The sequence below is a fragment of the Lithobates pipiens genome, unplaced genomic scaffold (assembly GCF_037356315.1).
Source record: "Lithobates pipiens isolate NorthernLeopardFrog02 unplaced genomic scaffold, aLitPip1_a1.2 Scaffold_157, whole genome shotgun sequence".
NCBI lineage: Eukaryota > Metazoa > Chordata > Amphibia > Anura > Ranidae > Lithobates > Lithobates pipiens.
In genome coordinates this window covers 616,889-644,757 of record NW_027507746.1, presented here as the reverse complement: position 1 = coordinate 644,757, position 27,869 = coordinate 616,889, and the positions used below count along the sequence as shown (strand labels likewise).

General features: G+C 45.0%; 1 protein-coding gene across 1 annotated transcript in view; it reads left to right on the top strand.

Annotated features, from left to right (window-relative positions):
• Nucleotides 1–201: 201 nt before the first annotated feature.
• LOC143981427 (asialoglycoprotein receptor 1-like) overlaps nt 202–27,869 on the top strand; it is a 56,449-nt gene continuing 28,781 nt past the window's right edge. The window contains exons 1-5 of the mRNA XM_077479256.1: nt 202–300; nt 1,399–1,489; nt 3,144–3,257; nt 20,877–20,972; nt 21,069–21,125. Of these exons, the coding sequence (XP_077335382.1) occupies nt 1,402–1,489; nt 3,144–3,257; nt 20,877–20,972; nt 21,069–21,125 (355 nt within the window). The 5' untranslated portion in view covers nt 202–300; nt 1,399–1,401. The remainder of the gene's footprint in view (nt 301–1,398; nt 1,490–3,143; nt 3,258–20,876; nt 20,973–21,068; nt 21,126–27,869) is intronic.

The following is a 27,869-nucleotide window of genomic DNA, read 5'->3' as shown; positions in this document are numbered from 1 at the left end:
GCACATCAGTACTATGGTGGACACCTACCACTTGGAAATTAGCCAACATGGCTCACAGTGGCCAGGCTTGTGTGATCATCACTATTATTATTCTGTAATAACAGGAGACTTCTGCTGTGCGAGATAAAGAATGACCATAGAAAGAATATCAGTCACGTGACCTCCTGGATGATGAAATGTTTAACTGGAAATGACCGAGGGAGGAGAAAAAATACGGAGGAAATATCTACAGAAGAGGAACTTCTTCTATTATCATCATAACCTGACACTACGAGGCGAGAGAAGAACCTATCATCTACAGTATCTATCTATCTGTCTGTCTGTCTGTCTGTCTGTCTGTCTGTCTGTCTGTCTGTCTGTCTGTCTGTCTGTCTGTCTGTCTGTCTGTCTGTCTGCCTGTCTATCTGTCTGTCTATCTATCTGTCTGTCTGTCTGCCTGTCTATCTGTCTATCTATCTATCTATCTATCTATCTATCTATCTATCTATCTATCTATCTATCTATCTATCTATCTATCTATCTATCTATCTATCTAACTATCTATCTATCTATCTATCTATCTATCTATCTATCTATCTATCTATCTATCTATCTATCTATCTATCTATCTATCTATCTATCTATCTATCTATCTATCTATCTGTCTGTCTGTCTGTCTGTCTGTCTATCTATCTGTCTATCTGTCTGTCTGTCTGTCTGTCTGTCTATCTGTCTGTCTGTCTGTCTGTCTGTCTGTCTGTCTGTCTGTCTGTCTGTCTGTCTGTCTTTCTTTCTGTCTGTCTGTCTGTCTGCCTGTCTATCTGTCTGTCTATCTATCTGTCTGTCTATCTATCTGTCTATCTGCCTGTCTATCTGTCTATCTATCTGTCTGTCTGTCTGTCTGTCTGTCTGTCTATCTGTCTGTCTGTCTGTCTGTCTGCCTGTCTATCTGTCTGTCTATCTATCTGTCTGTCTATCTATCTGTCTATCTGCCTGTCTATCTGTCTATCTATCTGTCTGTCTGTCTGTCTATCTGCCTGTCTGTCTGTCTGTCTATCTGCCTGTCTGTCTGTCTGTCTATCTATTTGTCTATCTGTCTGCCTGTCTGTCTGTCTGTCTATCTGTCTGTCTGTCTGTCTATCTATCTGTCTGTCTGTCTATCTAACTGTCTGTCTGTCTATCTGTCTGCCTGGCTGTCTGTCTATCTTTCTGCCTGTCTATCTAGCTGTCTGTCTGTCTTACTGTCTATCTATCTATCTATCTATCTATCTATCTATCTATCTATCTATCTATCTATCTATCTATCTATCTATCTATCTATCTATCTATCTATCTATCTGTCTGTCTGTCTGTCTGTCTGTCTGTCTGTCTGTCTGTCTGTCTATCTGTCTGTCTTAATATTTTATCCTCCACATTCAGATCATGTCTGTGAAATACGAGGATTTCCAAACTCTTCAGGAGGACACCAAACAACCGAATGGATCCGGAGTAACCAACCAGATACGGCAAGGTATGAACATCTGATACTGAGAATTACACCCGACATACAGGCAGGGCCGCTGATAGAAATCATGGGGCCCCGTACAGCCTACCTGATGGGGCCCCCTTCAGCTCCACCCTGGCCCCGCCCCTGGTCCCTCCTTCAGCCCCACCCCTGGCCCCACCCATTGCCCCTCCCAGACCCCGCCTTGAAACAATTGGCGGGGTATGTATTGCAGAGTATTGGCGGGGTATGTATTGCAGAGTATTGGCAGGGTATTGGTATATACCTCTGCATCCTTCAATATCTTTTTGTCACTACTGTGTACCCCCCTCTCCACAACTGCACCTCTGGACCCCTTTAAATTACACAGCACCCTGCACCTCTGGACCCCTTTACATTACACAGCTCTTGTTCCTCTGGACCCCTTTACATTACACAGCTCTTGTACCTCTGGACCCCTTTACATTACACAGCCCTTGTACCTCTGGACCCCTTTAAATTACACAGCACCCTGCACCTCTGCACCCCTTTACATTACACAGCCCCTCACAGCTCTGGACCTCCTGCATGTTACACAGACCCCCTACAGTGCAGACCCCCCTCCCTACCATGCAGACCCCCATCTACAGTGTAGACCCCCCTACAGTACAGAATCCTCCCCTACAGTGCAGACCATCCTACAGTACAGGACCCTCCACCCTACAGCGCAGACCCCCCTACAGTACAGACTCCCCTACAGTGCAGAATCCTCACCTACAGTACAGACCCCCCTACAGTGCCGAATCTTCCCCTACAGTACAGACCCCTCCCCCTACAGTGTAGATCCCCCTACAGTGCAGGACCCCTTCTACAGTGCAAGACCCCCCTACAGTGAAGGACCCCCCTACAGTGCAGACCCCCCTACAGTGCAGGACCCCCCACAGTGCACAGACCCCCCCACAGTGCACAGACTCCCCTAAGGACCCATAATGTACCTCGATCCCAAGGCAGCGGCATTGCAGGGGGGAGGTGCGAGCAGCACCCGAGTGGAGTGACATCTGCTGGCTCAGTGATCCGGGACCCGGCGCAATAATCCCCTTCTCTCTGTGGTCGCGTGACTCACGTTGCTGTGCATGCAGGAGGGGGAGGCGGCTTCACTCTGCTCGGCTGTGAGTGACAGCCGCTGCCCGAGACTGATCAGAACGGCCGCGCGACGCGACCACAGAGAGAAGGGGATTATTGCGCCGGGTCCTGGATCACTGAGCCGGCAGATGTCACTCCACTCGGGTGCTGCTCGCACCTCCCCCCTGCAATGCCGCCCACTGCCAGTGCCTCTGGCTCTCTCTGTATGGGCTGTGAATCCGAGGCACGGCGCTGTCTCCTCTTCAGTTGCGGAGGGGGGCGCTGGGGGGAGGGTTGTAGGGCGCTGATCGGTGGAGAAGGAACTTTTTTTTTATACATAAAATTTTGCAGTTCAGGTTGCCCGGGCCCCCCTGCTGGTCAGGCCCGGTACAGCAGGGCCAGTTGTACTGGCCTATCAGCGGCCCTGCATACAGGACAAGGGAAGTAGTACTGTGCACTGTGTGCAGATTTGGATCCTATGTGACTGGTCGGTAGTTTGGGGTTGTCCTGTAGTAGGTAGGTGATTGTGTATTTGGTAATGTATTGGCATTGATCGGTCATTGTTTTGTTCCGTTATCAGCAATCATGATGAACAGACGGGTCCCGGAACCTTCCTCCACCCTAATCTGCTCCCTGTCTGCAGTCTGCACTGGACTCATCTTCATCATCATCATCCTCATCGTCACCATCACACGTGAGTGCCCTCCATCTTCCCACCACATTCTCACAGTTCAGGAACATTAGCGAGAGTTCAAAAAATATTATTATTATTACTGTAGATAAAAAGTATCATTTCTAGAACATCATTAATAAACAATGTTATTTTGTATCTCTCTATCTCCCGCCTGATCAATGTTTATAAACAATGTTACTTTGTATCTCTCTATCTCCCGCCTGATCAATGTTTATAAACAATGTTACTTTGTATCTCTCTGTCTCCTGTCTGATCAATGTTTATAAACAATGTTACTTTGCATCTCTCTATCTCCCGCCTGATCAATGTTTATAAACAATGTTACTTTGTATCTCTCTATATCCTGTCTGATCAATGTTTATAAACAATGTTACTTTGTATCTCTCTATATCCTGTCTGATCAATGTTTATAAACAATGTTACTTTGTATCTCTCTATCTCCCGCCTGATCAATGTTTATAAACAATGTTACTTTGTATCTCTCTATATCCTGTCTGATCAATGTTTATAAACAATGTTACTTTGTATCTCTCTATATCCTGTCTGATCAATGTTTATAAACAATGTTACCTTGTATCTCTCTATCTCCCGCCTGATCAATGTTTATAAACAATGTTACTTTGTATCTCTCTATATCCTGTCTGATCAATGTTTATAAACAATGTTATTTTGTATCTCTCTATCTTCCATCTGATCAATGTTTATAAACAATGTTACTTTGTATGTCTCTATCTCCTGTACAAATAATGTTTATAAACAAAGTTACTTTATATCTCTCTATCTCCTGTCTGATCAATGTTTATAAACAATGTTACTTTGTATGTCTCTATCTCCTGTCTGATCAATGTTTATAAACAATGTTACTTTGTATCTCTGTCTCCTGTACAAATAATGTTTATAAACAAAGTTACTTTATATCTCTCTATCTCCTGTCTGATCAATGTTTATAAACAATGTTACTTTGCATCTCTCTGTCTCCTGTCTGATCAATGTTTATAAACAATGTTACTTTGTATGTCTCTATCTCCTGTCTGATCAATGTTTATAAACAATGTTACTTTGTATCTCTGTCTCCTGTACAAATAATGTTTATAAACAATGCTACTTTGTATCTCTCTATCTCCTGTCTGATCAATGTTTAGAAACATTGTTCACTTGTATCTCTCATTTACTGCAGCAGGAAGGCACGGGCAGGCAGGATCACATACCAGCCTTCTCCGGGTTAGGGGCATGCAGTGTGCCGGACAGAGCGGATTGCGGCTCCCACTACACAATCACATGATCACAATGTCAACAAGTTGTTATGAATGAGGTTCATTCATAGCAGCTGTGATTCCTATAGTGATGCTGTGATTGGCCCACAGCTGTCACATGGTACCTGGGCCAGTCACAGCACCCTGTACCATCTGATAGCTGTGGGCCAATCACAGCACACAATAGTAAATCACAGATGTTATCAATGTAACCCATTCACGACAGTTCGAAAAATGACCGTTATAGAAAGATATGTGGATGATGCCTTTATCTGCATCCATCACCCCGGAATAACCACGACAAATCCAGGACGTCATAAGACATCCTACGAACAGGGCGGCCCAACTGCATTTCAGGGTTTTCTTCCTGAATTTCGGATAAAAGGGGAATCGAGTTCGGAGACACAACTGGGATCCTTATCTTCTCTGTGTCCTCCACCAAATCGATTCCCGGCAAATCTTCACCAATATTCAGCGGTAAAACCAAAGCGGTCACTGTGCTGCGTTGTCACCCATAACTTATCTCCTCCAAAGAGCACGTCACATCCTCCTTGCGTCACTTCCGACCGCCATACTCATCTCTGCACCCCCTCCTAACCAATGAGAGTGGCAGAACACATATTGGTGGACTTCTGGACCCCGGTGTAGGCAGTAATCAGATGATTGTAGCCTTAAGGGGCCCTGGACTCCGTTTCAAGGGTGGGAGCACCACAAAACTTGAGTTCAGTAAAAAAAAAAAATGTTTTTTTCATGTCAAGAGGCCAAAGCCAATGCCTTTTGGGGGGGGGGGCTCAAAGCTCCCTCTTCACCTCAGAATATATTTCTAACAGGGATTCAAAATAACATTTGACCACAGCTGGAAAATAGAGGGACCACGTTTATGGTCCCCACCCCATGCATCCAACCGCTTTCCATTAGACCCAATACAACTTTTACTGGACTCATTCAAGGTTTGTGGTGATCTCATCCTTTAACCACCTCAATACAGTGCAGTTACACCCCCTTCCTGACCAGACCAATTTTCAGCTTTTAGGGCTCTAACCTAAATTAGTGTAAATTATTTGGTCTTTGTGAAAGTTATAGAGTCTACAATCTATGGTGCCAATCACTGAAAATTCATCACATCTGATCAGGCCTTCAGTACATCAGGTGTATCTCATTTCTTGAGACACTAACAAGTCAGGAAAGTACAAATACCCCCCAAATGACCCCTTTTTACAAAGTAGACATTCCAAAGTATTAAGTAAGTAGCATGATTATTTTTTTTTGTTGTCATTTTTTCCCACAATTCTTTGCAAAAATGAAGTTTTTTTTTTTTTTTTTTACAAAATTGTCATATTATCAGGTTATTTCTCTCACAGAGCATATGCATACAACAAATTACATCCCAAAATACATTCTGCTACTCTTCCCGAGTATGGCGATACCACATGTGTAAGACTTTTACACAGCCTGGCCACATACAAAGGTCCAACATTGATGTAGTATCTTCAGGCGTTTTACGAGCATAAATGACACCTCTCATTTCTCAACCACCTATTACACTTTTGAAGGCCCTGGAGCACCAGGACAATGGAATTGCCTCCAAAATGACCCCATTTTGAAAATCAGACACCCCAACGTATAATCTATGAGGAATAATGAGTCTTTAGAATGGTTCATTTTTTTCCAGAAGTTTTTGGAAAACGTGGAAAAAAATGAAAACGCATTTTTTTTTTTACACAAAGTTGTCCATTTATCAGATATTTCCAACACATAGCATGTTCATAGCAAAGATGACAGCCCAAAATACATTCTGCTACTCCTCCTGAGTACGGTGATACCACATGTGTGAGACTTTTACACAGCCTGGCCACATACAAAGGCCCAACACTGAAATAGCATCTTCAGGCATTCTACGAGCATAAATGACACCTCTCATTTCTCAACCACCTATTACACTTTTGAAGGCCCTAGAGCACCAGGACAATGGAATTGCCCCCAAAATGACCCCATTTTGAAAAGCAGACACCCCAACATATAATCTATGAGGCATAATGAGTCTTTAGAACGGTTCATTTTTTTCCAGAAGTTTTTGAAAAATGTGGAAAAAAATGAAAACGCTTTTTTTTTTTACACAAAGTTGTCCATTTATTAGATATTTCCAACACATAGCATGTACATAGCAAAGATGACACCCCAAAATACATTCTGCTACTCCTCCTGAGTACGGTGATACCACATGTGTGAGACTTTTACACAGCCTGGCCACATACAAAGGCCCAACACTGAAATAGCATCTTCAGGCATTCTACGAGCATAAATGACACCTCTCATTTCTCAACCACCTATTACACTTTTGAAGGCCCTAGAGCACCAGGACAATGGAATTGCCCCCAAAATGACCCCATTTTGAAAAGCAGACACCCCAACATATAATCTATGAGGCATAATGAGTCTTTAGAACGGTTCATTTTTTTCCAGAAGTTTTTGAAAAATGTGGAAAAAAATGAAAACGCTTTTGTTTTACACAAAGTTGTCCATTTATTAGATATTTCCAACACATAGCATGTACATAGCAAAAATGACACCCCAAAATATATTCTGCTACTCCTCCTGAGTATGGCGATACCACATGTGTGAGACTTTTACACAGCCTGGCCACATACAAAGGCCCAACATCCAAGTAGCACCATCAGACGTTCTAGGAGCATAAATGACATATAGTTTCCTGGCAACCTATCATTTTTGAAGGCCCTTCATATTTCTAACACATAGCATGTACATACCAAGAATTACAATCCAAAATAAATTCTATTGTGGAAAGGGTTAAAAAAAAGCATTACCTGTGTAGTATCCACCAGAGCGCTGGTCCAGGCAGCAGGCAGGGATGTGCTTAGCGGCGGCAATGGTAATTATCAAGGCAGCCGGCAGGAATATTGTCTATAGTCAGCACAAGGATATTGTCCGCACGGCAGTCCATAGAAATTGTCCAGGCAGAGAGAGCCAGCACAGCCATAATATTGGTCCTGGTACACTGTTACCTGCAGACACTCATTATCGTACCGCTCTCCAGCCCTTCATAAACATACTGCCTCTTGCTACAGCTAATTATTTGCATAGTCCAGGTAGCGGTGTGGTCCGTTCATGCGGCAGGCAGAGGCATGGTGGCAGTAAGTCAGTGGCAGGCTGAGGGCCGCAATCACGTAAGACCTGTGCACATGGGCACAGGGGTAGAGGCTTCGACCCACCCAATTCTCTATGAAGCCTCCGGACTCCAGACCCTATTCCGAAAACCGGAAAAAACAATAAAAATTGTTTCCTCCATCCGGAAAAACATTTCTGGAGCCCCTCACATGTGAGACCCCTGTGTCCTAGAGTAGCAGGGCAATAGATCAGTCCAAGCGGTAGGCAAAAGCATAGTCCATAAAACAGGCCTGGGTCAGATGACGTGAAAGCAGTCCAAGCGGTAGGCATAAACGTAGTTGGTAAAACAGGCCAGGGTCAGTTCATGTGGAAGCAATCTAAACGGTAGGCAAAGGCATAGTCACAAAACAGGCCAGGGTCAGTTCACGTAGAAGCCGTCCAAACAATAGGCAGAGGCATAGTCAAAAAACAGGCCAGGGTCAGTTCACGTGGAAGGCAGTGGCATGGTTATTTGGGGAAGCATGAAAAATGGTCAGCACAGATAATGAAAATGGGGAAATGGTTAAAAATATGGGCTAATATTTTAGGGATGTATGATAAAGTTTGAAGCATTCACCAATGCAAAGGCCAGGTTGGGAGGGACAATCGGGACAATGGTAGCTGGTATCTTTTCGAAACCCTTTTTTGGTGCACACGTGCCATTTTTTTTGCCGTCTTCGGCCTGTTTCAGATGGTGGAATAATGAAGGGGAAGTGGCGCTCACGAAGTCGGCAAACAGCCTCAGAGCGAAGGTCTTCTGGGGGGGGTCTTTGGTGATAGATGAGGGACATGACAACTTCTTCGATGAATTTTAGGAAGGGGGCGGGGCTTTCCATGGATTTGGTGTAGACTATGTAGGAATTATAAATGGCAAAATGGATTAGATAGATTGCTACTTTCTTGTACCAGAATCGGGACCTCCTTATTGACAAATAGGGCTGAATCATTTGATCGTTGAAATCCACTCCCCCATGTAGAGATTATAATCTTGGACACATGTAGGCTTTTCAATGGGACCTTGTCGTCTTTGAACCTCAATTGTAGTGTCCTCATGGATGGTGGACATCATGTACACGTCCCTTTTATCCTTCCACCTCAAGGCCAGCACTTCTTTGCATCTCAGTGATGCTCTTTCCCCCCTTCGCAGCTTTTTGTTTGCCAGTGATTGTGGGAAGCCCTTTCTATTTTTTCAGCAGGTTCCGCAGGCAAGGGTTTTTGCAAGGATTAAGTGTCTGAAAAGGGGCAGGCTGGTGTAAAAGTTATCAAGGTATATGTGATATCCTTTGTTCAGAAGTGGGTATGCCAGGTCCCATACAATCTTTCCAGTTGTGCTCATGTAGGCCGGGCACTCAGGGGGCTGGAGCTGGGAATCTCTTCCTTCATATATGCGGAACGCATACAAATATCCCGTGGCTCTCTCACACAGCTTGTATAATTTTATTCCATATCTGGCCCTTTTGCTAGGTATATATTGCTTTATTCCTAGCCGGCCTGCAAAGGGTACCAGGGACTCATCGACACATATATTTTGATCGGGGACATAGAGTTCTGCAAATTGTTGGGAAAATAAATTTATCAGTGGGCGAAGTTTACATAACTTGTCATAATTTGGAAGATTGTGGGGAAGGCACTCGGTGTTGTCGCTAAAGTGAAGAAAGCGCATTATCTTCTTGTATCTGGACCTGGACATTTCGGCAGAATAAATAGCCATGTGGTGGATGGGTTGGGTGGACCAATAGGCATGTCCTTCATTTTTTTTGTAATACCCATGTTCAGGGTGAGGCCCATAAAAATTTTGAACTCCTCCAAATTGAGATCTCGCCACTCAAAGGGACGGGCATATGATGAGTGGGGGTTATTGGCAATATACTGCTGGGCATATAATTTTGTCTGGTCCACAATTAATTGCAGAAATGTGTCGGGCAAAAATAGATGAACAAAATCGATCTCTGAAAAATGTTGGGTGTTGGTCTGCACACCTGGCTGTGCTGTGAAAGGGGGAATAATTGGTGATGCCGAGTCGGAAGGCAGCCATGTTGGGTTGGCAAGACCATCTGGCATATAGGAGCTCTGGTACTGGGCCTGGGAATATAATCCTGGTTTTCAGAGGGCCTTGCCCTTTTAGGAGGGACCCATTCTTCCTCCGAATCATTTTCCAATTCACTATTCGGGTTAAATGCCGAATTTGATTCAGAATCAGAATCGGAATTGGAATCTGATGAGAATTCCCCGTTGCTCTCATCAGTCATGGAGAGGATCTGGAACTCCTCCTCACTGGTGTATAATCTTTTGGCCATGACGCTGATGGCTGTGTGACAGGTGACGTTCACTGATGGGCTGTGCGATGGGTGGCAGGTGATGACGGTGTGACAGGCCACGGACTGTGACGAGTGATGGTCACTGATGGCTGGCGGTCACTGATGGGTGGCGGTTGATGGCTGGCGGTCACGGATGGGTGATGGTCACTGATGGCTGGCAGTCACGATGGGTGGCAGTTGATGGCTGGCGGTCACTGATGGGTGACAGGTGATGGGTGACGGCTAGCGGTCACTGAAGGCTGGCAGTGACTGATGGGTGACGGGTGATGATTGGCGGTCACTGATGGGTGACGGGTGATGGTTGGCGGTCACTGATGGGTGACGGGCAATGGCTGGTGGTCACTGATGGGTGACAGGCGATGGTTGGCGGTCACTGATGGGTGACAGGCAATGGCTGGCGGTCACTGATGGGTGACAGGCGATGGATGGCGATCACTGATGGGTGACAGGTGATGGCTGATGTGTGACGGCTGGCGGTGGCTGATGGATGGCGGGTGAAGTCTGGTGGTCACTGATGAGTGACGGTTGATGTCTGGCGGTCACTGATGGGTGACGCCTGGTGGTGGCTGATGGGTGACGGGTGACGTCTGGTGGTCACTGATGGGTGACGGGTGATGTCTGGTGGTCACTGATGGGTGACGGGTGATGTCTGGCGGCCACTGATGGGTGACGGCTGGCGGTGGCTGATGGGTGACGGGTGACAGTTGACGGTCACTGATGGGTGACGGATGACAGTTGACGGTCACTGATGGGTGACGGGTGACAGCTGGCGGTCACTGGTGGGTGACAGCTGGTGGTCACTGATGGCAGTCTCCTATGTGACAGGTTCACTTTATTGGGTGACCGTGGTGACTGTTGGGTGACAGATGACAGTGGGGGGGGGGGGGGCGGGCGATCTGATCAGTGTGGTGTTTGTGCAGACACTACAGAACACAGATCGATAACTCACTGCTCCAGGCTCTTCTCTCCTCACACTGGAAACGGTGTGTGAGGAGAGAAGAGCTGGTAACAGGCAGTTACCGCTCTGTGTTTACATTTAGTGATTGGCTGTGAAAGGTTCACAGCCGATCACATGGGTAAACAGCCAGCCAATGGCTGTTTACCGGCATCGGTGACGAGCAGTGTTCCCGGGGAACACGCCGCCACCGATGTAAACGAGCAGCGCGCTCCCGATCCCGCGCATGCGCCGTTTTCACCATACGAGCACTAGCAGTGATCGGCCGTGACTTCATCACGGCCAATCACGTGATAAACAGCCATGACCAATGGCTGTTTACCACCCTCGGTGGTGAGCGGTGTCTCCGTGACACGGGGAACGGGGAACGGGGATGCGCGCACGCGATCGCGCGCATTCCCTATTTAAACGGGAGGATGTCATATGACGTCCTCCCGCCACAAGAGCTGCGCCGCCCGGCCGTCATTTGACGGCCAGCGGTCAGCAACCAGTTAAATAGATTTCAACAAGACCACCAAACTTTACTCTGAACCCAATTTTTTTTTCTTTTTTGGAGGAAATAAGAAGAGATAACCCAGCCACCAAGTGGATAGCAGGTAAAAGCAGCTTCAGCTCCATTCATCCAGATGATGACTTGCTCCATTCATCCAGATGATGACTTGCTCCATTCATCCAGATGATGACCTGCTCCATTCATCCAGATGATGACCTGCTCCATTCATTCAGATGATGACTTTCATCCAGATGATGACTTGCTCCATTCATCCAGATGATGACTTTCATCCAGATGATGACTTGCTCCATTCATCCAGATGATGACTTGCTCCATTCATCTAGATGATGAGTTGCTCCATTCATCCAGATGATGACGTTCATCCAGATGATGACTTGCTCCATTCATCCAGATGATGACTTTCATCCAGATGAAGACTTGCTCCATTCATCCAGATGATGACGTTCATCCAGATGATGACTTGCTCCATTCATCCAGATGATGACTTTCATCCAGATGATGACTTGCTCCATTCATCCAGATGATGACATGCTCCATTCATCTAGATGATGAGTTGCTCCATTCATCCAGATGATGACGTTCATCCAGATGATGACTTGCTCCATTCATCCAGATGATGACTTTCATCCAAATGATGACTTGCTCCATTCATCCAGATGATGAAAATAGAGGGACCACGTTTATAGTCCCCACCCCATGCATCCAAATGCTTTCGATCAGACCTCTTCCCATGTAAAATACAACTTTTACTGGACTCATTCAAGGTTCGTGGTGATCTCATCCTTTAAATAGATTTCAACAAGGCCACCAAACTTTACTCTGAACCCAATTTTTTTTTTTTTTTTGAGGAAATAAGAAGAGATAACCCAGCCGCCAAGTGGTTAGCAGGTAAAAGCAGCCTCAGCTCCCTTCATTCAGATGATGACTTTCATCCAGATGATGACTTGCGCCATTCATCCAGATGATGACTTGCTCCATTCATCCAGATGATGACTTGCTCCATTCATCCAGATGATGACTTGCTCCATTCATCCAGATGATGACTTGCTCCATTCATCCAGATGATGACTTGCTCCATTCATCCAGATGATGACCTGCTCCATTCATCCAGATGATGACCTGCTCCATTCATTCAGATGATGACTTTCATCCAGATGATGACTTGCTCCATTCATCCAGATGATGACTTTCATCCAGATGATGACTTGCTCCATTCATCCAGATGATGACTTGCTCCATTCATCTAGATGATGAGTTGCTCCATTCATCCAGATGATGACGTTCATCCAGATGATGACTTGCTCCATTCATCCAGATGATGACTTTCATCCAGATGAAGACTTGCTCCATTCATCCAGATGATGACGTTCATCCAGATGATGACTTGCTCCATTCATCCAGATGATGACTTTCATCCAGATGATGACTTGCTCCATTCATCCAGATGATGACTTGCTCCATTCATCTAGATGATGAGTTGCTCCATTCATCCAGATGATGACGTTCATCCAGATGATGACTTGCTCCATTCATCCAGATGATGACTTTCATCCAAATGATGACTTGCTCCATTCATCCAGATGATGAAAATAGAGGGACCACGTTTATAGTCCCCACCCCATGCATCCAAATGCTTTCGATCAGACCTCTTCCCATGTAAAATACAACTTTTACTGGACTCATTCAAGGTTCGTGGTGATCTCATCCTTTAAATAGATTTCAACAAGGCCACCAAACTTTACTCTGAACCCAATTTTTTTTTTTTTTTTGAGGAAATAAGAAGAGATAACCCAGCCGCCAAGTGGTTAGCAGGTAAAAGCAGCCTCAGCTCCCTTCATTCAGATGATGACTTTCATCCAGATGATGACTTGCGCCATTCATCCAGATGATGACTTGCTCCATTCATCCAGATGATGACTTGCTCCATTCATCCAGATGATGACTTGCTCCATTCATCCAGATGATGACTTGCTCCATTCATCCAGATGATGACTTGCTCCATTCATCCAGATGATGACCTGCTCCATTCATCCAGATGATGACCTGCTCCATTCATTCAGATGATGACCTGCTCCATTCATCCAGATGATGACCTGCTCCATTCATCCAGATGATGACTTTCATCCAGATGATGACTTGCTCCATTCATCCAGATGATGACTTGCTCCATTCATCTAGATGATGAGTTGCTCCATTCATCCAGATGATGACGTTCATCCAGATGATGACTTGCTCCATTCATCCAGATGATGACTTTCATCCAGATGAAGACTTGCTCCATTCATCCAGATGATGACGTTCATCCAGATGATGACTTGCTCCATTCATCCAGATGATGACTTGCTCCATTCATCTAGATGATGAGTTGCTCCATTCATCCAGATGATGACGTTCATCCAGATGATGACTTGCTCCATTCATCCAGATGATGACTTTCATCCAAATGATGACTTGCTCCATTCATCCAGATGATGAAAATAGAGGGACCACGTTTATAGTCCCCACCCCATGCATCCAAATGCTTTCGATCAGACCTCTTCCCATGTAAAATACAACTTTTACTGGACTCATTCAAGGTTCGTGGTGATCTCATCCTTTAAATAGATTTCAACAAGGCCACCAAACTTTACTCTGAACCCAATTTTTTTTTTTTTTTGAGGAAATAAGAAGAGATAACCCAGCCGCCAAGTGGTTAGCAGGTAAAAGCAGCCTCAGCTCCCTTCATTCAGATGATGACTTTCATCCAGATGATGACTTGCGCCATTCATCCAGATGATGACTTGCTCCATTCATCCAGATGATGACTTGCTCCATTCATCCAGATGATGACTTGCTCCATTCATCCAGATGATGACTTGCTCCATTCATCCAGATGATGACTTGCTCCATTCATCCAGATGATGACTTGCTCCATTCATCCAGATGATGAAAATAGAGGGACCACGTTTATGGTCCCCACCCCATGCAGCCAAACACTTTAGATTAGACCTCTTCCCATGTAAAATACAACTTTTACTGGACTCATTCAAGGTTTGTGGTGATCTCATCCTTTAAATAGGTTTCAACCAGGCCACCAAACTTTACTCTGAACCCATTTTTTTTTTTTTTTGGAGGAAATAAGAAGAGATAACCCAGCCGCCAAGTGGTTAGCAGGTAAAAGCAGCCTCAGCTCCCTTCATTCAGATGATGACTTTCATCCAGATGATGACTTGCTCCATTCATCCAGATGATGACTTGCTCCATTCATCCAGATGATGACTTGCTCCTTTCATCCAGATGATGACTTGCTCCATTCATCCAGATGATGACTTGTTCCATTCATCCAGATGATGACGTTCATCCAGATGATGACTTGCTCCATTCATCCAGATGATGAATTGCTCCATTCATCCAGATGATGAATTGCTCCATTCATCCAGATGATGAATTGCTCCATTCATCCAGATGATGAATTGCTCCATTCATCCAGATGATGACGTTCATCCAGATGATGACTTGCTCCATTCATCCAGATGATGACTTGCTCCATTCATCCAGATGATGACTTGCTCCTTTCATCCAGATGATGACTTGCTCCATTCATCCAGATGATGACTTGTTCCATTCATCCAGATGATGACGTTCATCCAGATGATGACTTGCTCCATTCATCCAGATGATGAATTGCTCCATTCATCCAGATGATGAATTGCTCCATTCATCCAGATGATGACGTTCATCCAGATGATGACTTGCTCCATTCATCCAGATGATGACTTGCTCCATTCATCCAGATGATGACTTGCTCCTTTCATCCAGATGATGACTTGCTCCATTCATCCAGATGATGACTTGTTCCATTCATCCAGATGATGACGTTCATCCAGATGATGACTTGCTCCATTCATCCAGATGATGAATTGCTCCATTCATCCAGATGATGAATTGCTCCATTCATCCAGATGATGAATTGCTCCATTCATCCAGATGATGACTTGCTCCATTCATCCAGATGATGACTTGCTCCATTCATCCAGATGATGACTTGCTCCATTCATCCAGATGATGACTTGCTCCATTCATCCAGATGATGACTTGCTCCATTCATCCAGATGATGACTTGCTCCATTCATCCAGATGATGACTTGCTCCATTCATCCAGATGATGACTTTCTTCCAGATGATGACTTGCTCCATTCATCCAGATGATGATGTGCTCCATTCATCCAGATGATGACTTGCTCCATTCATCCAGATGATGACGTTCATCCAGATGATGACTTGCTCCATTCATCCAGATGATGAAAATAGAGGGACCACATTTATGGTCCCTACCCCATGCAGCCAAACACTTTAGATTAGACCTCTTCCCGTGTAAAATACAACTTTTACTGGACTCATTCAAGGTTTGTGGTGATCTCATCCTTTAAAGAGGTTTCAACAAGTCCACCAAACTTTACTCTGAACCCATTTTTTATTTTTTTGGAGGAAATAAGAAGAGATAACCCAGCCGCCAAGTGGTTAGCAGGTAAAAGCAGCCTCAGCTCCCTTCATCCATATGATGACGTTCATCCAGATGATGAATTGCTCCATTCATCCAGATGATGATTTCATCCAGATGATTACTTGCTCCATTCATCCAGATGATGACTTGCTCCATTCATCCAGATGGTGACGTTCATCCAGATGATTACTTGCTCCATTCATCCAGATGATGAAAATAGAGGGACCACATTTATGGTCCCCACCCCATGCATCCAAACACTTTCGTTTAGACCTCTTCCCATGTAAAATACAACTTTTACTGGACTCATTCAAGGTTTGTGGTGATCTCATCCTTTCAATAGATTTAAACAAGGCCACCAAACTTTACTCTGAAACCAATTTTTTTTTGGAGTAAATAAGAAGAGATAACCCAGCCGCCAAGTGGTTAGCAGGTAAATGCAGCCTCAGCTCCATTCATCCACATGATGACTTGCTCCATTCATCCAGATGATGACCTGCTCCATTCATCCAGATGATGACTTGCTCCATTCATCCAGATGATGAAAATAGAGGGACCACGTTTATGGTCCCCACCCCATGCATCCAAACACTTTCGTTTAGACCTCTTCCCATGTAAAATACATCTTTTACTGGACTCATTCAAGGTTTGTGGTGATCTCATCCTTTAAATAGATTTCAACAAGACCACCAAACTTTGTTCTGAACCCAATTTTTTTTTTTTGTTGGAGGAAATAAGAAGAGATAACCCAGCCGCCAAGTGGTTAGCAGGTAAAAGCAGCCTCAGCTCCATTCATCCAGATGATGACTTTTATCCAGATGATGACTTGCTCCATTCATCCAGATGATGACTTGCTCCATTCATCCAGATGATGACTTGCTCCATTCATCCAGATGATGACTTGCTCCATTCATCCAGATGATGACGTTCATCCAGATGATGACTTGCTCCATTCATCCAGATGATGACTTGCTCCATTCATCCAGATGATGACTTGCTCCATTCATCCAGATGATGACTTGCTCCATTCATCCAAATGATGACTTGCTCCATTCATCCAAATGATGACTTTCATCCACATGATGACTTGCTCCATTCATCCAGATGATGATGTTCATCCAGATGATGACTTGCTCCATTCATCCAGATGATGTTCATCCAGATGATGACTTGCTCCATTCATCCAGATGATCAAAATAGAGGGACCACGTTTATGGTCCCCACCCCATGCATCCAAACACTTTCGATTAGACCTCTTCCCATGTAAAATACAACTTTTACTGGACTCATTCAAGGTTTGTGGTGATCTCATCCTTTAAATAGATTTCAACAAGACCACCAAACTTTGTTCTGAACCCAATTTTTTTTTTTTGTTGGAGGAAATAAGAAGAGATAACCCAGCCGCCAAGTGGTTAGCAGGTAAAAGCAGCCTCAGCTCCATTCATCCAGATGATGACTTTTATCCAGATGATGACTTGCTCCATTCATCCAGATGATGACTTGCTCCATTCATCCAAATGATGACTTTCATCCACATGATGACTTGCTCCATTCATCCAGATGATGATGTTCATCCAGATGATGACTTGCTCCATTCATCCAGATGATGTTCATCCAGATGATGACTTGCTCCATTCATCCAGATGATCAAAATACAGGGACCACGTTTATGGTCCCCACCCCATGCATCCAAGCACTTTCGATTAGACCTCTTCCCATGTAAAATACAACTTTTACTGGACTCATTCAAGGTTTGTGGTGATCTCATCCTTTAAATAGATTTCAACAAGGCCACCAAACTTTACTCTGAACCCATTTTTTATTTTTTTGGAGGAAATAAGAAGAGATAACCCAGCCGCCAAGTGGTTAGCAGGTAAAAGCAGCCTCAGCTCCGTTCATCCATATGATGACGTTCATCCAGATGATAAATTGCTCCATTCATCCAGATGATGATTTCATCCAGATGATTACTTGCTCCATTCATCCAGATGATGACTTGCTCCATTCATCCAGATGGTGACGTTCATCCAGATGATGACTTGCTCCATTCACCCAGATGATGAAAATAGAGGGACCACATTTATGGTCCCTACCCCATGCATCCAAACACTTTCGTTTAGACCTCTTCCCATGTAAAATACAACTTTTACTGGACTCATTCAAGGTTTGTGGTGATCTCATCCTTTCAATAGATTTAAACAAGGCCACCAAACTTTACTCTGAAACCAATTTTTTTTTGGAGGAAATAAGAAGAGATAACCCAGCCGCCAAGTGGTTAGCAGGTAAATGCAGCCTCAGCTCCATTCATCCAGATGATGACTTGCTCCATTCATCCAGATGATGACCTGCTCCATTCATCCAGATGATGACTTGCTCCATTCATCCAGATGATGAAAATAGAGGGACCACGTTTATGGTCCCCACCCCATGCATCCAAACACTTTCGTTTAGACCTCTTCCCATGTAAAATACATCTTTTACTGGACTCATTCAAGGTTTGTGGTGATCGCATCCTTTAAATAGATTTCAACAAGACCACCAAACTTTGTTCTGAACCCAATTTTTTTTTTTTTTGTTGGAGGAAATAAGAAGAGATAACCCAGCCGCCAAGTGGTTAGCAGGTAAAAGCAGCCTCAGCTCCATTCATCCAGATGATGACTTTTATCCACATGATGACTTGCTCCATTCATCCAGATGATGACTTGCTCCATTAATCCAGATGATGACGTTCATCCAGATGATGACTTGCTCCATTCATCCAGATGATGACTTGCTCCATTCATCCAGATGATGACTTGCTCCATTCATCCAAATGATGACTTTCATCCACATGATGACTTGCTCCATTCATCCAGATGATGATGTTCATCCAGATGATGACTTGCTCCATTCATCCAGATGATGTTCATCCAGATGATGACTTGCTCCATTCATCCAGATGATCAAAATACAGGGACCACGTTTATGGTCCCCACCCCATGCATCCAAGCACTTTCGATTAGACCTCTTCCCATGTAAAATACAACTTTTACTGGACTCATTCAAGGTTTGTGGTGATCTCATCCTTTAAATAGATTTCAACAAGGCCACCAAACTTTACTCTGAACCCATTTTTTATTTTTTTGGAGGAAATAAGAAGAGATAACCCAGCCACCAAGTGGTTAGCAGGTAAAAGCAGCCTCAGCTCCGTTCATCCATATGATGACGTTCATCCAGATGATGAATTGCTCCATTCATCCAGATGATGATTTCATCCAGATGATTACTTGCTCCATTCATCCAGATGATGACTTGCTCCATTCATCCAGATGGTGACGTTCATCCAGATGATGACTTGCTCCATTCACCCAGATGATGAAAATAGAGGGACCACATTTATGGTCCCTACCCCATGCATCCAAACACTTTCGTTTAGACCTCTTCCCATGTAAAATACAACTTTTACTGGACTCATTCAAGGTTTGTGGTGATCTCATCCTTTCAATAGATTTAAACAAGGCCACCAAACTTTACTCTGAAACCAATTTTTTTTTGGAGGAAATAAGAAGAGATAACCCAGCCGCCAAGTGGTTAGCAGGTAAATGCAGCCTCAGCTCCATTCATCCAGATGATGACTTGCTCCATTCATCCAGATGATGACCTGCTCCATTCATCCAGATGATGACTTGCTCCATTCATCCAGATGATGAAAATAGAGGGACCACGTTTATGGTCCCCACCCCATGCATCCAAACACTTTCGTTTAGACCTCTTCCCATGTAAAATACATCTTTTACTGGACTCATTCAAGGTTTGTGGTGATCGCATCCTTTAAATAGATTTCAACAAGACCACCAAACTTTGTTCTGAACCCAATTTTTTTTTTTTTTGTTGGAGGAAATAAGAAGAGATAACCCAGCCGCCAAGTGGTTAGCAGGTAAAAGCAGCCTCAGCTCCATTCATCCAGATGATGACTTTTATCCACATGATGACTTGCTCCATTCATCCAGATGATGACTTGCTCCATTAATCCAGATGATGACGTTCATCCAGATGATGACTTGCTCCATTCATCCAGATGATGACTTGCTCCATTCATCCAGATGATGACTTGCTCCATTCATCCAAATGATGACTTTCATCCACATGATGACTTGCTCCATTCATCCAGATGATGATGTTCATCCAGATGATGACTTGCTCCATTTATCCAGATGATGTTCATCCAGATGATGACTTGCTCCATTCATCCAGATGATCAAAATACAGGGACCACGTTTATGGTCCCCACCCCATGCATCCAAGCACTTTCGATTAGACCTCTTCCCATGTAAAATACAACTTTTACTGGACTCATTCAAGGTTTGTGGTGATCTCATCCTTTAAATAGATTTCAACAAGGCCACCAAACTTTATTCCGAACCCATTTTTTTTTTTTGGAGGAAATAAGAAGAGATAACCCAGCCGCCAAGTGGTTAGCAGGTAAAAGCAGCCTCAGCTCCGTTCATCCAGATGATGACTTCCAACATGTTTTTCCCCCTCCCCTGGGGCTCAATCATGGGGAGTGGGGCAAAACACGTTGGAGTCATGGTCTGAATAGACGCAGCTGAGGTTGCTTTTACCTGCTAACCTCTCGGGTCGGGTGAGGTGTGCGTGGCCGGGTTGTCTCTTCTTATTTCTACAGTATGCCTTGGGAGGAACCTTTCCTCAGCCCGCACCCTCACTAGTTAGCAGCTTTTAACTCATCGGACCCTGACAGCCTGAGTGGGTCATTTAAACATTTATTGTGGGACCCAAAATACTTTTGTCTCCTCTGCTTCCTTCAGCTGGTGCACTCATTTCCGGAAGGCAGGGGATGGACTGTTCACCTACCATCCATGAGTAGAAGCCCAAAACAGTCTGTTACTGCTCTCATCAACTTGAATGTAATGAGGTGCATTTTCTTCCGGCAGGTCAAGGGGTGGGTGAGACGGAACACAGCCTGGAGGTGAAGCTGAGAAATATGAGCATTGAGGTGCACTCCAGAGTAGACCAACTATATGAAGAGAGTAAGTGGGGACTTTGGGTTGTATGGAGGGGAAGGGTGACACTGGGTGATGTGGAGGTTCTTGTCTTCTCACCCCGTGAATGTTCTTCTTTTCCAGATTCACAGATGATGGAGAAACTGACAGCCATTGAAAGCTTTATAAATGATTTCAATAGTAGGTATGGGGGTTTGGAGGTTTGTATGGGGTTGATGAGATGCTCAGGACTAGGGATGAGCCTGCGGCTCAAGTCGAACGTAAGTTTGAGTTAAAAATCGGGTGTTCGCCCCTTCGCCGAATACTGAACATTATGAGACGTTCGCGGAAAATTTGAGCGCCCGCGGAACGTGCCATAATGAACACCGAGACCGTTAATGCACCGCGAGATCAAAGTGCATTGACGGCTGCTGATTGGCCAAAGCGTGCACCTGACCTGCATGCTTTGGCCAATCAAAATGCGCTCTCCCATGAGAGCCATGATTGGCCAAAAGCAGAGTGCCTTGAGCCAATCATGGCTCAGGGGGCTGAGTCCACGCCCCACACTATATAAGGCTGCTTACACGGCAGCCATACATAGTTTTAGGAATGAGAGCAGCAAAATGACAATTGTAAAGGAAAAAAATGTCATTTAAAACTGCTCGCAGCTGAAATGTAATGCCAGATCCGGGCAATATAGATAAAAGCCATTGAAAAAATGGTCCTTTGGGTCTGGTATGGCTATTAAGGGAAACCCCACAGCAAAATAAAAAAAAATTAAAATAGCGTGGGGAACCCCCCAAAATCCATACCAGGCCCTTCAGATCTGGTATGGATTTTAAGGGAACCCGAGCCAAAATAAAAAAATGGGGTAGGGATCCCCCCAAAATCCATACCAGACGCTTATCCAAGCATGGAACCTGGCAGGTCGCAGGAAAAGGGGGGAGGAGAGTGCCCTCCCTCCTGAACCATACCAGGCCACATGCCCTTAACATGGGGAGGATGCTTTGGGGTCTCCCCCAAACCACCAAGACAAGGGCCTCATCACCACAACCCTTGCCCAGTGGTTGTGGGGGTCTGCGGACAGGGGGTTATGGGAATCTGGAAGTCCGCTTTAACAAGGGAACCCCCAGATCCCGCCCCCCATGTGTGTTCGCCCATAAGTGCCTGGTATGGATTTTGGGGGCCCTACGCCATTTTTTTTTACATTTTGACCCAGAGTTCCCCTTAAAATCTATACCAGACCTGAAGGGCCTGGTATGGATTTTGGGGGGACCGCTACGCCATTTTTTTTTTAAATGTTGGTGCAGGGTTCCGCTTAATATCCATACCAGACCTGAAGGGCTTGGTGTGGATTTTGGGGGGACCCCTATGCATTTCTTTTTTTAAATGTTTGTGCGGGGTTCCTCTTAATAACCATACCAGACCCAAAGGGCCTGGTAATGGAGTGGGGGGGGGGCGGAGGGAACCCAGACTGTTTTTTTCATTGAATTTTATCTATAGTGCCGGGACCCGACATTACATTACAGGACCCGGGTCCCCAAACCCTTTTTATGACGATACCTTGCATATAATCCTTTAAAATTAGCACTTTTGGTTTTTCATGTTTGTGTCCCATAGACAAATTCTGAAGGCTGAGTGAGCCAATCTCATCCAGGGTTCTGTAGAGCCCTAGGTTTCCTTCAGGGGTTGTTGGGTATTCCTTGAGCTGTGGTGGATTGACCTCTCAGATATTGGTGCCTGCACAGTTCCTCGGCCAATGTCACCCCGCAGAACCAACTGCATGGCAGCAATGATAACAGTAGTTACATAGTTACATAGTAGGTGAGGTTGAAAAAAGACACAAATCCATCAAGTCCAACCTATGTGTGTGATAATATGTCAGTATTACATTGTATATCTCTGTATGTTGAGGTCGTTCAGGTGCTTATCTAATCGTTTCTTGAAACTATCAATGCCCCCCTGCTGAGACCACCGCCTGTGGAAGGGAATTCCACATCCTTGCTGCTCTTACAGCAAAGAACCCTCTACGTAGTTTAAGGTTAAACCTCTTTTCTTTTCGTTTTAATGAGGGGCCACGAGTCTTGATAAACTCCCTTCTGTGAAAAAGTTTTCTTCCTATTGTGGGGTCACCAGTCCGGTATTTATATATTGTGGGGTCACCAGTCCGGTATTTATGTATTGAAATCATATCCCCTCTCAAGCATCTCTTCTCCAGAGAGAATAAGTTCAGAGCTCACAACCTTTCCTCATAACTAATATCCTCCAGACCCTTTATTAGCTTTGTTGCCCTTCTTTGTAGTCGCTCCATTTCCAGTACATCCTTCCTGAGGACTGGTGCCCAGAACTGGACAGTATACTCCAGGTGCGGCCGGACAAGAGTCTTGTAGAGGGGAGAATTATCATTTTATCTCTGGAGTTGATCCCCTTTTTAATGCCAATATTCTGTTTGCTTTGTTAGCAGCAGCTTGGCATTGCTGAGCCTATCATCTACTAGGACCCCCAGGTCCTTTTCCATCCTAGATCCCCCCAGAGGTTCTCCCCCCCAGTCTATAGATTGCATTCAGATTTTTGCCACCCAAATGCATTATTTTATATTTTTCTACATTGAACCTCATTTGCCATGTAGTTGCCCCTCCCCCCATTCATTTGTTCAGATATTTTTGCGAGGTTTCCACATCTTGTGGAGAAGTTATTGCCTTGCTTAGCTTAGTATTTTCGGCAAATTCAGAGATTGAACTGTTTACCCCATCCCCATCCTCCAGGTCGTTTATGAACAAATTAAACAGGATTGGTCCCAGCACAGAACCCTGGGGGACCCCACTACCCAGCCCGACCATTCCGAGTACTCCCCATTTATCACCACCCTCTAAACTCGCCCTTGTAGCCAGTTTTCAATCCATCTACTCACCCTATGGTCCATGCCAATGGACCTTATTTTGTACAGTAAAGGTTTATGGGGAACTGTGTCAAATTCTTTTGCAAAATCCAGATACACCACATCTACGGGCCTTCCTTTATCTAGATGGAAACTCACCTCCTCATAGAAGGTTAATAGATTGGTTTGGCAAGAACGATTCTTCATGAATCCATGCTGATTACTGCTAATGATACCGTTCTCATTACTAAAATCCTGTATATAGTCCCTTATCATCCCCTCCAAGAGTTTACATACTATTGATGTTAGGCTAACTGGTCTGTAATTCCCAGGGATGTATTTTGGGCCCTTTTTAAATATTGGTGCTACATTGGCTTTTCTCCAATCAGCTGGTACCATTCCAATCAGTAGACTGTCAGTAAAAATTAGGAACAATGGTCTGGCAATTACTTGACTGAGTTTCCTAAGTACCCTCGGGCAGGGCCGCTGATAGGCCAGTACAACTGGCCCTGTTGTACCGGGCCTGACCAGCAGGGGGGCCCGTGCAACCTTAACAGATAAGCAATTTAATGTAAAAAAAAATCTGCGATCAGAGTCAACCTCCGACAATCACCATACCGCCATACAGAACACAACACCGCCCCACTTTGGGAGTGATATCTCTCTCCGCATGAGAATTAGCAGAAGTGGCACTGGCAGGGAGGCAGCAGGCGAGCAGCGGCGGCAGTCGGAAGAGCTCATTGGCAGAGACATCCCATCTAACTAGTTTGTGGACCCTCAAGTCCAGGCAGCAGCAGGATCACGGAGGAAATGACTCCTGGGGCCCAGCTAACAATTACTAAGGTATGTGCTAGGTTGGGGGGGGGGGGGGTAGGGGCTTCAAGAACTACTACTACTGCAGCAGCATCTATCATGGGTGGCACTGTCTGCTGCACATTACGGCATTGGCAGCATGGGTGACACTATCTGCAGGTATCACATGCGTTATGGCCCATAACGCATGTCCTGCCTGCAGAGACAGTGCTACCCATGCCGCCAATGCCGTAATGTGCAGCAGACAGTGCCACCCATGATGCTAATGCCATAATGCATGTGCTGCCTGCAGAGACAGTGCCACCCATGCTGCCAATGGCATTATGCCATTGGCAGCATAGGTGGCAGTGTCTGCAGCACAATATGGCATTAGCTGCATCGGTGGCACTGTCTGCAGCACAATATCGTATTGGTGGCATGGCATGGGTAGCATTGTCTCTGCAGTAAATTATGGCATTGGCATGTCCCGCTGTCAAGTCGCTGATTGCTACCATTACTAGTAAAAATAAATAAAAAAATACATAAATACATCAAATAGATTGTAGATGCTATAACTTTTGCGCAAACCAATCAATAAACGCTTTTTGGGATTATTTTTTTACAAAAAAATATGTTGCAGAATACATATTGGCCTAAACTATTGAAGAAATTTGATTTGTTAATTTTTTTTATTGGAGAAGTTTTATTGCAGAAAGTAAAAAAATATATATTTTTTTTCAAAATTGTTTTTTTTTTTTTTTAGAAAAGCAAAAAGTAAAAAACGCAGAGGTGACCAAATACCACCAAAAGAAATCTCTATTTGTGAGGGAAAAAATTACATACATTTTATTTAAGTACAGAGTCGCATGACCAAGCAATTGTCAGTTAAAATAACGCAGTGCTGTATCGCAAAAATTTGCCTGGTCAAGGGGGGTAAATCTTCCAGAGGGCAAGTGGCCTTCCTTGGTTGCTGTGAGAAAAATAAATATCACTTATAGACAAACCTGCACTGTGTTTTAAGGCGGGGTCTGAGGAGGGGCCAGGGGAGGGGCCATGGGTAGGGCTGAAGGAGGGACCAGGGGTGGGACCAGGGGGTGGAGCTGAAGGGGGCCCCACTAGTTAGGCTGTATGGGGCCCCATGATTTCTATCCGCGGCCCTGCCCTTGGGTCTGTAGGTCTGTATTCATTTATTTTCTGACCATTTTAACCACGTGCCACCAAATCATGTATATGATTGACTGCAAGTGGTTATACACGTCGCTTCTGTCATCCAATGGTATGGAGCTGAGTGCGGGCCATCTTTCCCTCACTCGACTCCATGCCTCTCTCCGTTGCTACCAGTGGGTCCGGTAAGCAGCGGAGACCACTGGGGAGCAGCGGGGGGGCACCTCTTCCACCGCCGAATAAAAGTGATCTTGCGGCGAATCTGCTGCAGAGACCACTTTTATCTGAAAACGGAACGTATGCTGTTTAAAAAGATACCAAGGTTATGGCAGCTATCTATCAGAATTCAGAGAGTAATGATCAGGGGTGTTGCTAGGCGGCAAAAAGACCAGGTGCTTCAGCCCGAAGTCCGAGCCCGGCACCGGGGAGGGAGGGTGGTTGCCATGGGGTTTTTTGGCTGGGTGGTGTGGTTGTGTGGCGGGGGTAAGCTCACTTGCTGGTTGCTGCCTGGCTTACCAGTGCCCATCATTGCTGACTAGACTCACCTACCTAACACACTGACCTACCTGACCCACACTGACCATTACACTGACCTACCTGACCCACACTGACCATTACACTGACCTACCCGTCATACATACACTGACCTGCCTGACATACATACACTGACCTACATGGACCTACCTGACATACACTGACCTACCTTACATACGTACACTGTCCTACCTGACATACACTGACCTACCTTACATACATACACTGTCCTACCTGACATACACTGACCTACCTTACATACATACACTGTCCTACCTGACATACACTGACCTACCTTACATACGTACACTGTCCTACCTGACATACACTGGCCTACCTTACATACATACACTGTCCTACCTGACATACATACACTGACCTACCTGATATACACTGAACTACCTGACTTATACTGACCTACCTGGCATACATACACAGACCTACCTGACACACATACACTGACCTACCTGACAGACATACACTGACCTACCTGACCAGGAGACAGACTTCATGTGTCATCATCATCACAGCAGGCAGCCAGAGACAGAGCCAGAGGAGGAGAGCCGCCTGCCTGAGCATCGAGCGGGTATCTCATAGTGACGTGGCACAGTGGCTGCATTGACATTCCCGCATGGATGTCACACGTCTCGCGGTCCCCGCTCTGGACCAGTGGGGCGTCCTTCATAGGAGCTACAGGCTCCAGAAGGCGGTACCTGTTATGTCACTTGGCCCCACACAGCCACGCTAGGGATCAGATTGGTCCCCACTCGGTGGCGGTGCTCGGGGGGCTAATAATAGAATTGTGCATGCCCGAGACCCAGGGCTTTTTGAAGACCCACTCGGGGGGCTCTAGTCCCCCTCCCAATGCCACTGGTAGTGGTTAATAACTCTTACTCTGAATGGTCTATGGTTATTAGTGGTGTACCCCAAGGTTCAGTGCTAGGACCCTTACTTTTTAATATCTTTATAAATGATATTGGATCTGGGATCAAAAGTAACACCAAGCTATGCAGTGGAATAATGTCCTTACAGGATGTCTCCAATTTACAAGCCGACCTCAATGCTCTGTCTAATTGGGCGACTATGTGGCAGATGAGGTTTAATGTTGATAAATGTAAAGTTCTGCACTTGGGGGGCTAAGAATATGCATCATACATGCTAGGGGGAGTACAACTGGGGGAATCCATAGTGGAGAAGAATCTGGGGGTTTTGGTAGATCATAAGCTCAATAATAGCATGCAATGTCAAGCTGCGGTTTTCAAAGTGAACAAAGTCCTTTCTTGTATTAGGAGAGGTATGGACTCCAGAGAGAGAGATATCATTTTGCCCCCCTTTCAAATCATTAGTAAGACCTCATCTGGAATATGCAGTTCAGTTTTGGGCACCAGTTCTCAGAAAGGATATCGAGGAACTGGAGAAAGTGCAGAGAAGGACAACCAAACTGATAAGAGGCATGGAGGAGCTCAGCTATGAGGAAAGATTAGAGGAACTGAATTTATTCCCTCTTGATAAGAGGAGATTAAGGGGGATATGATCAACATGTATAAATACATAAGGGGGGGATATGATCAACATGT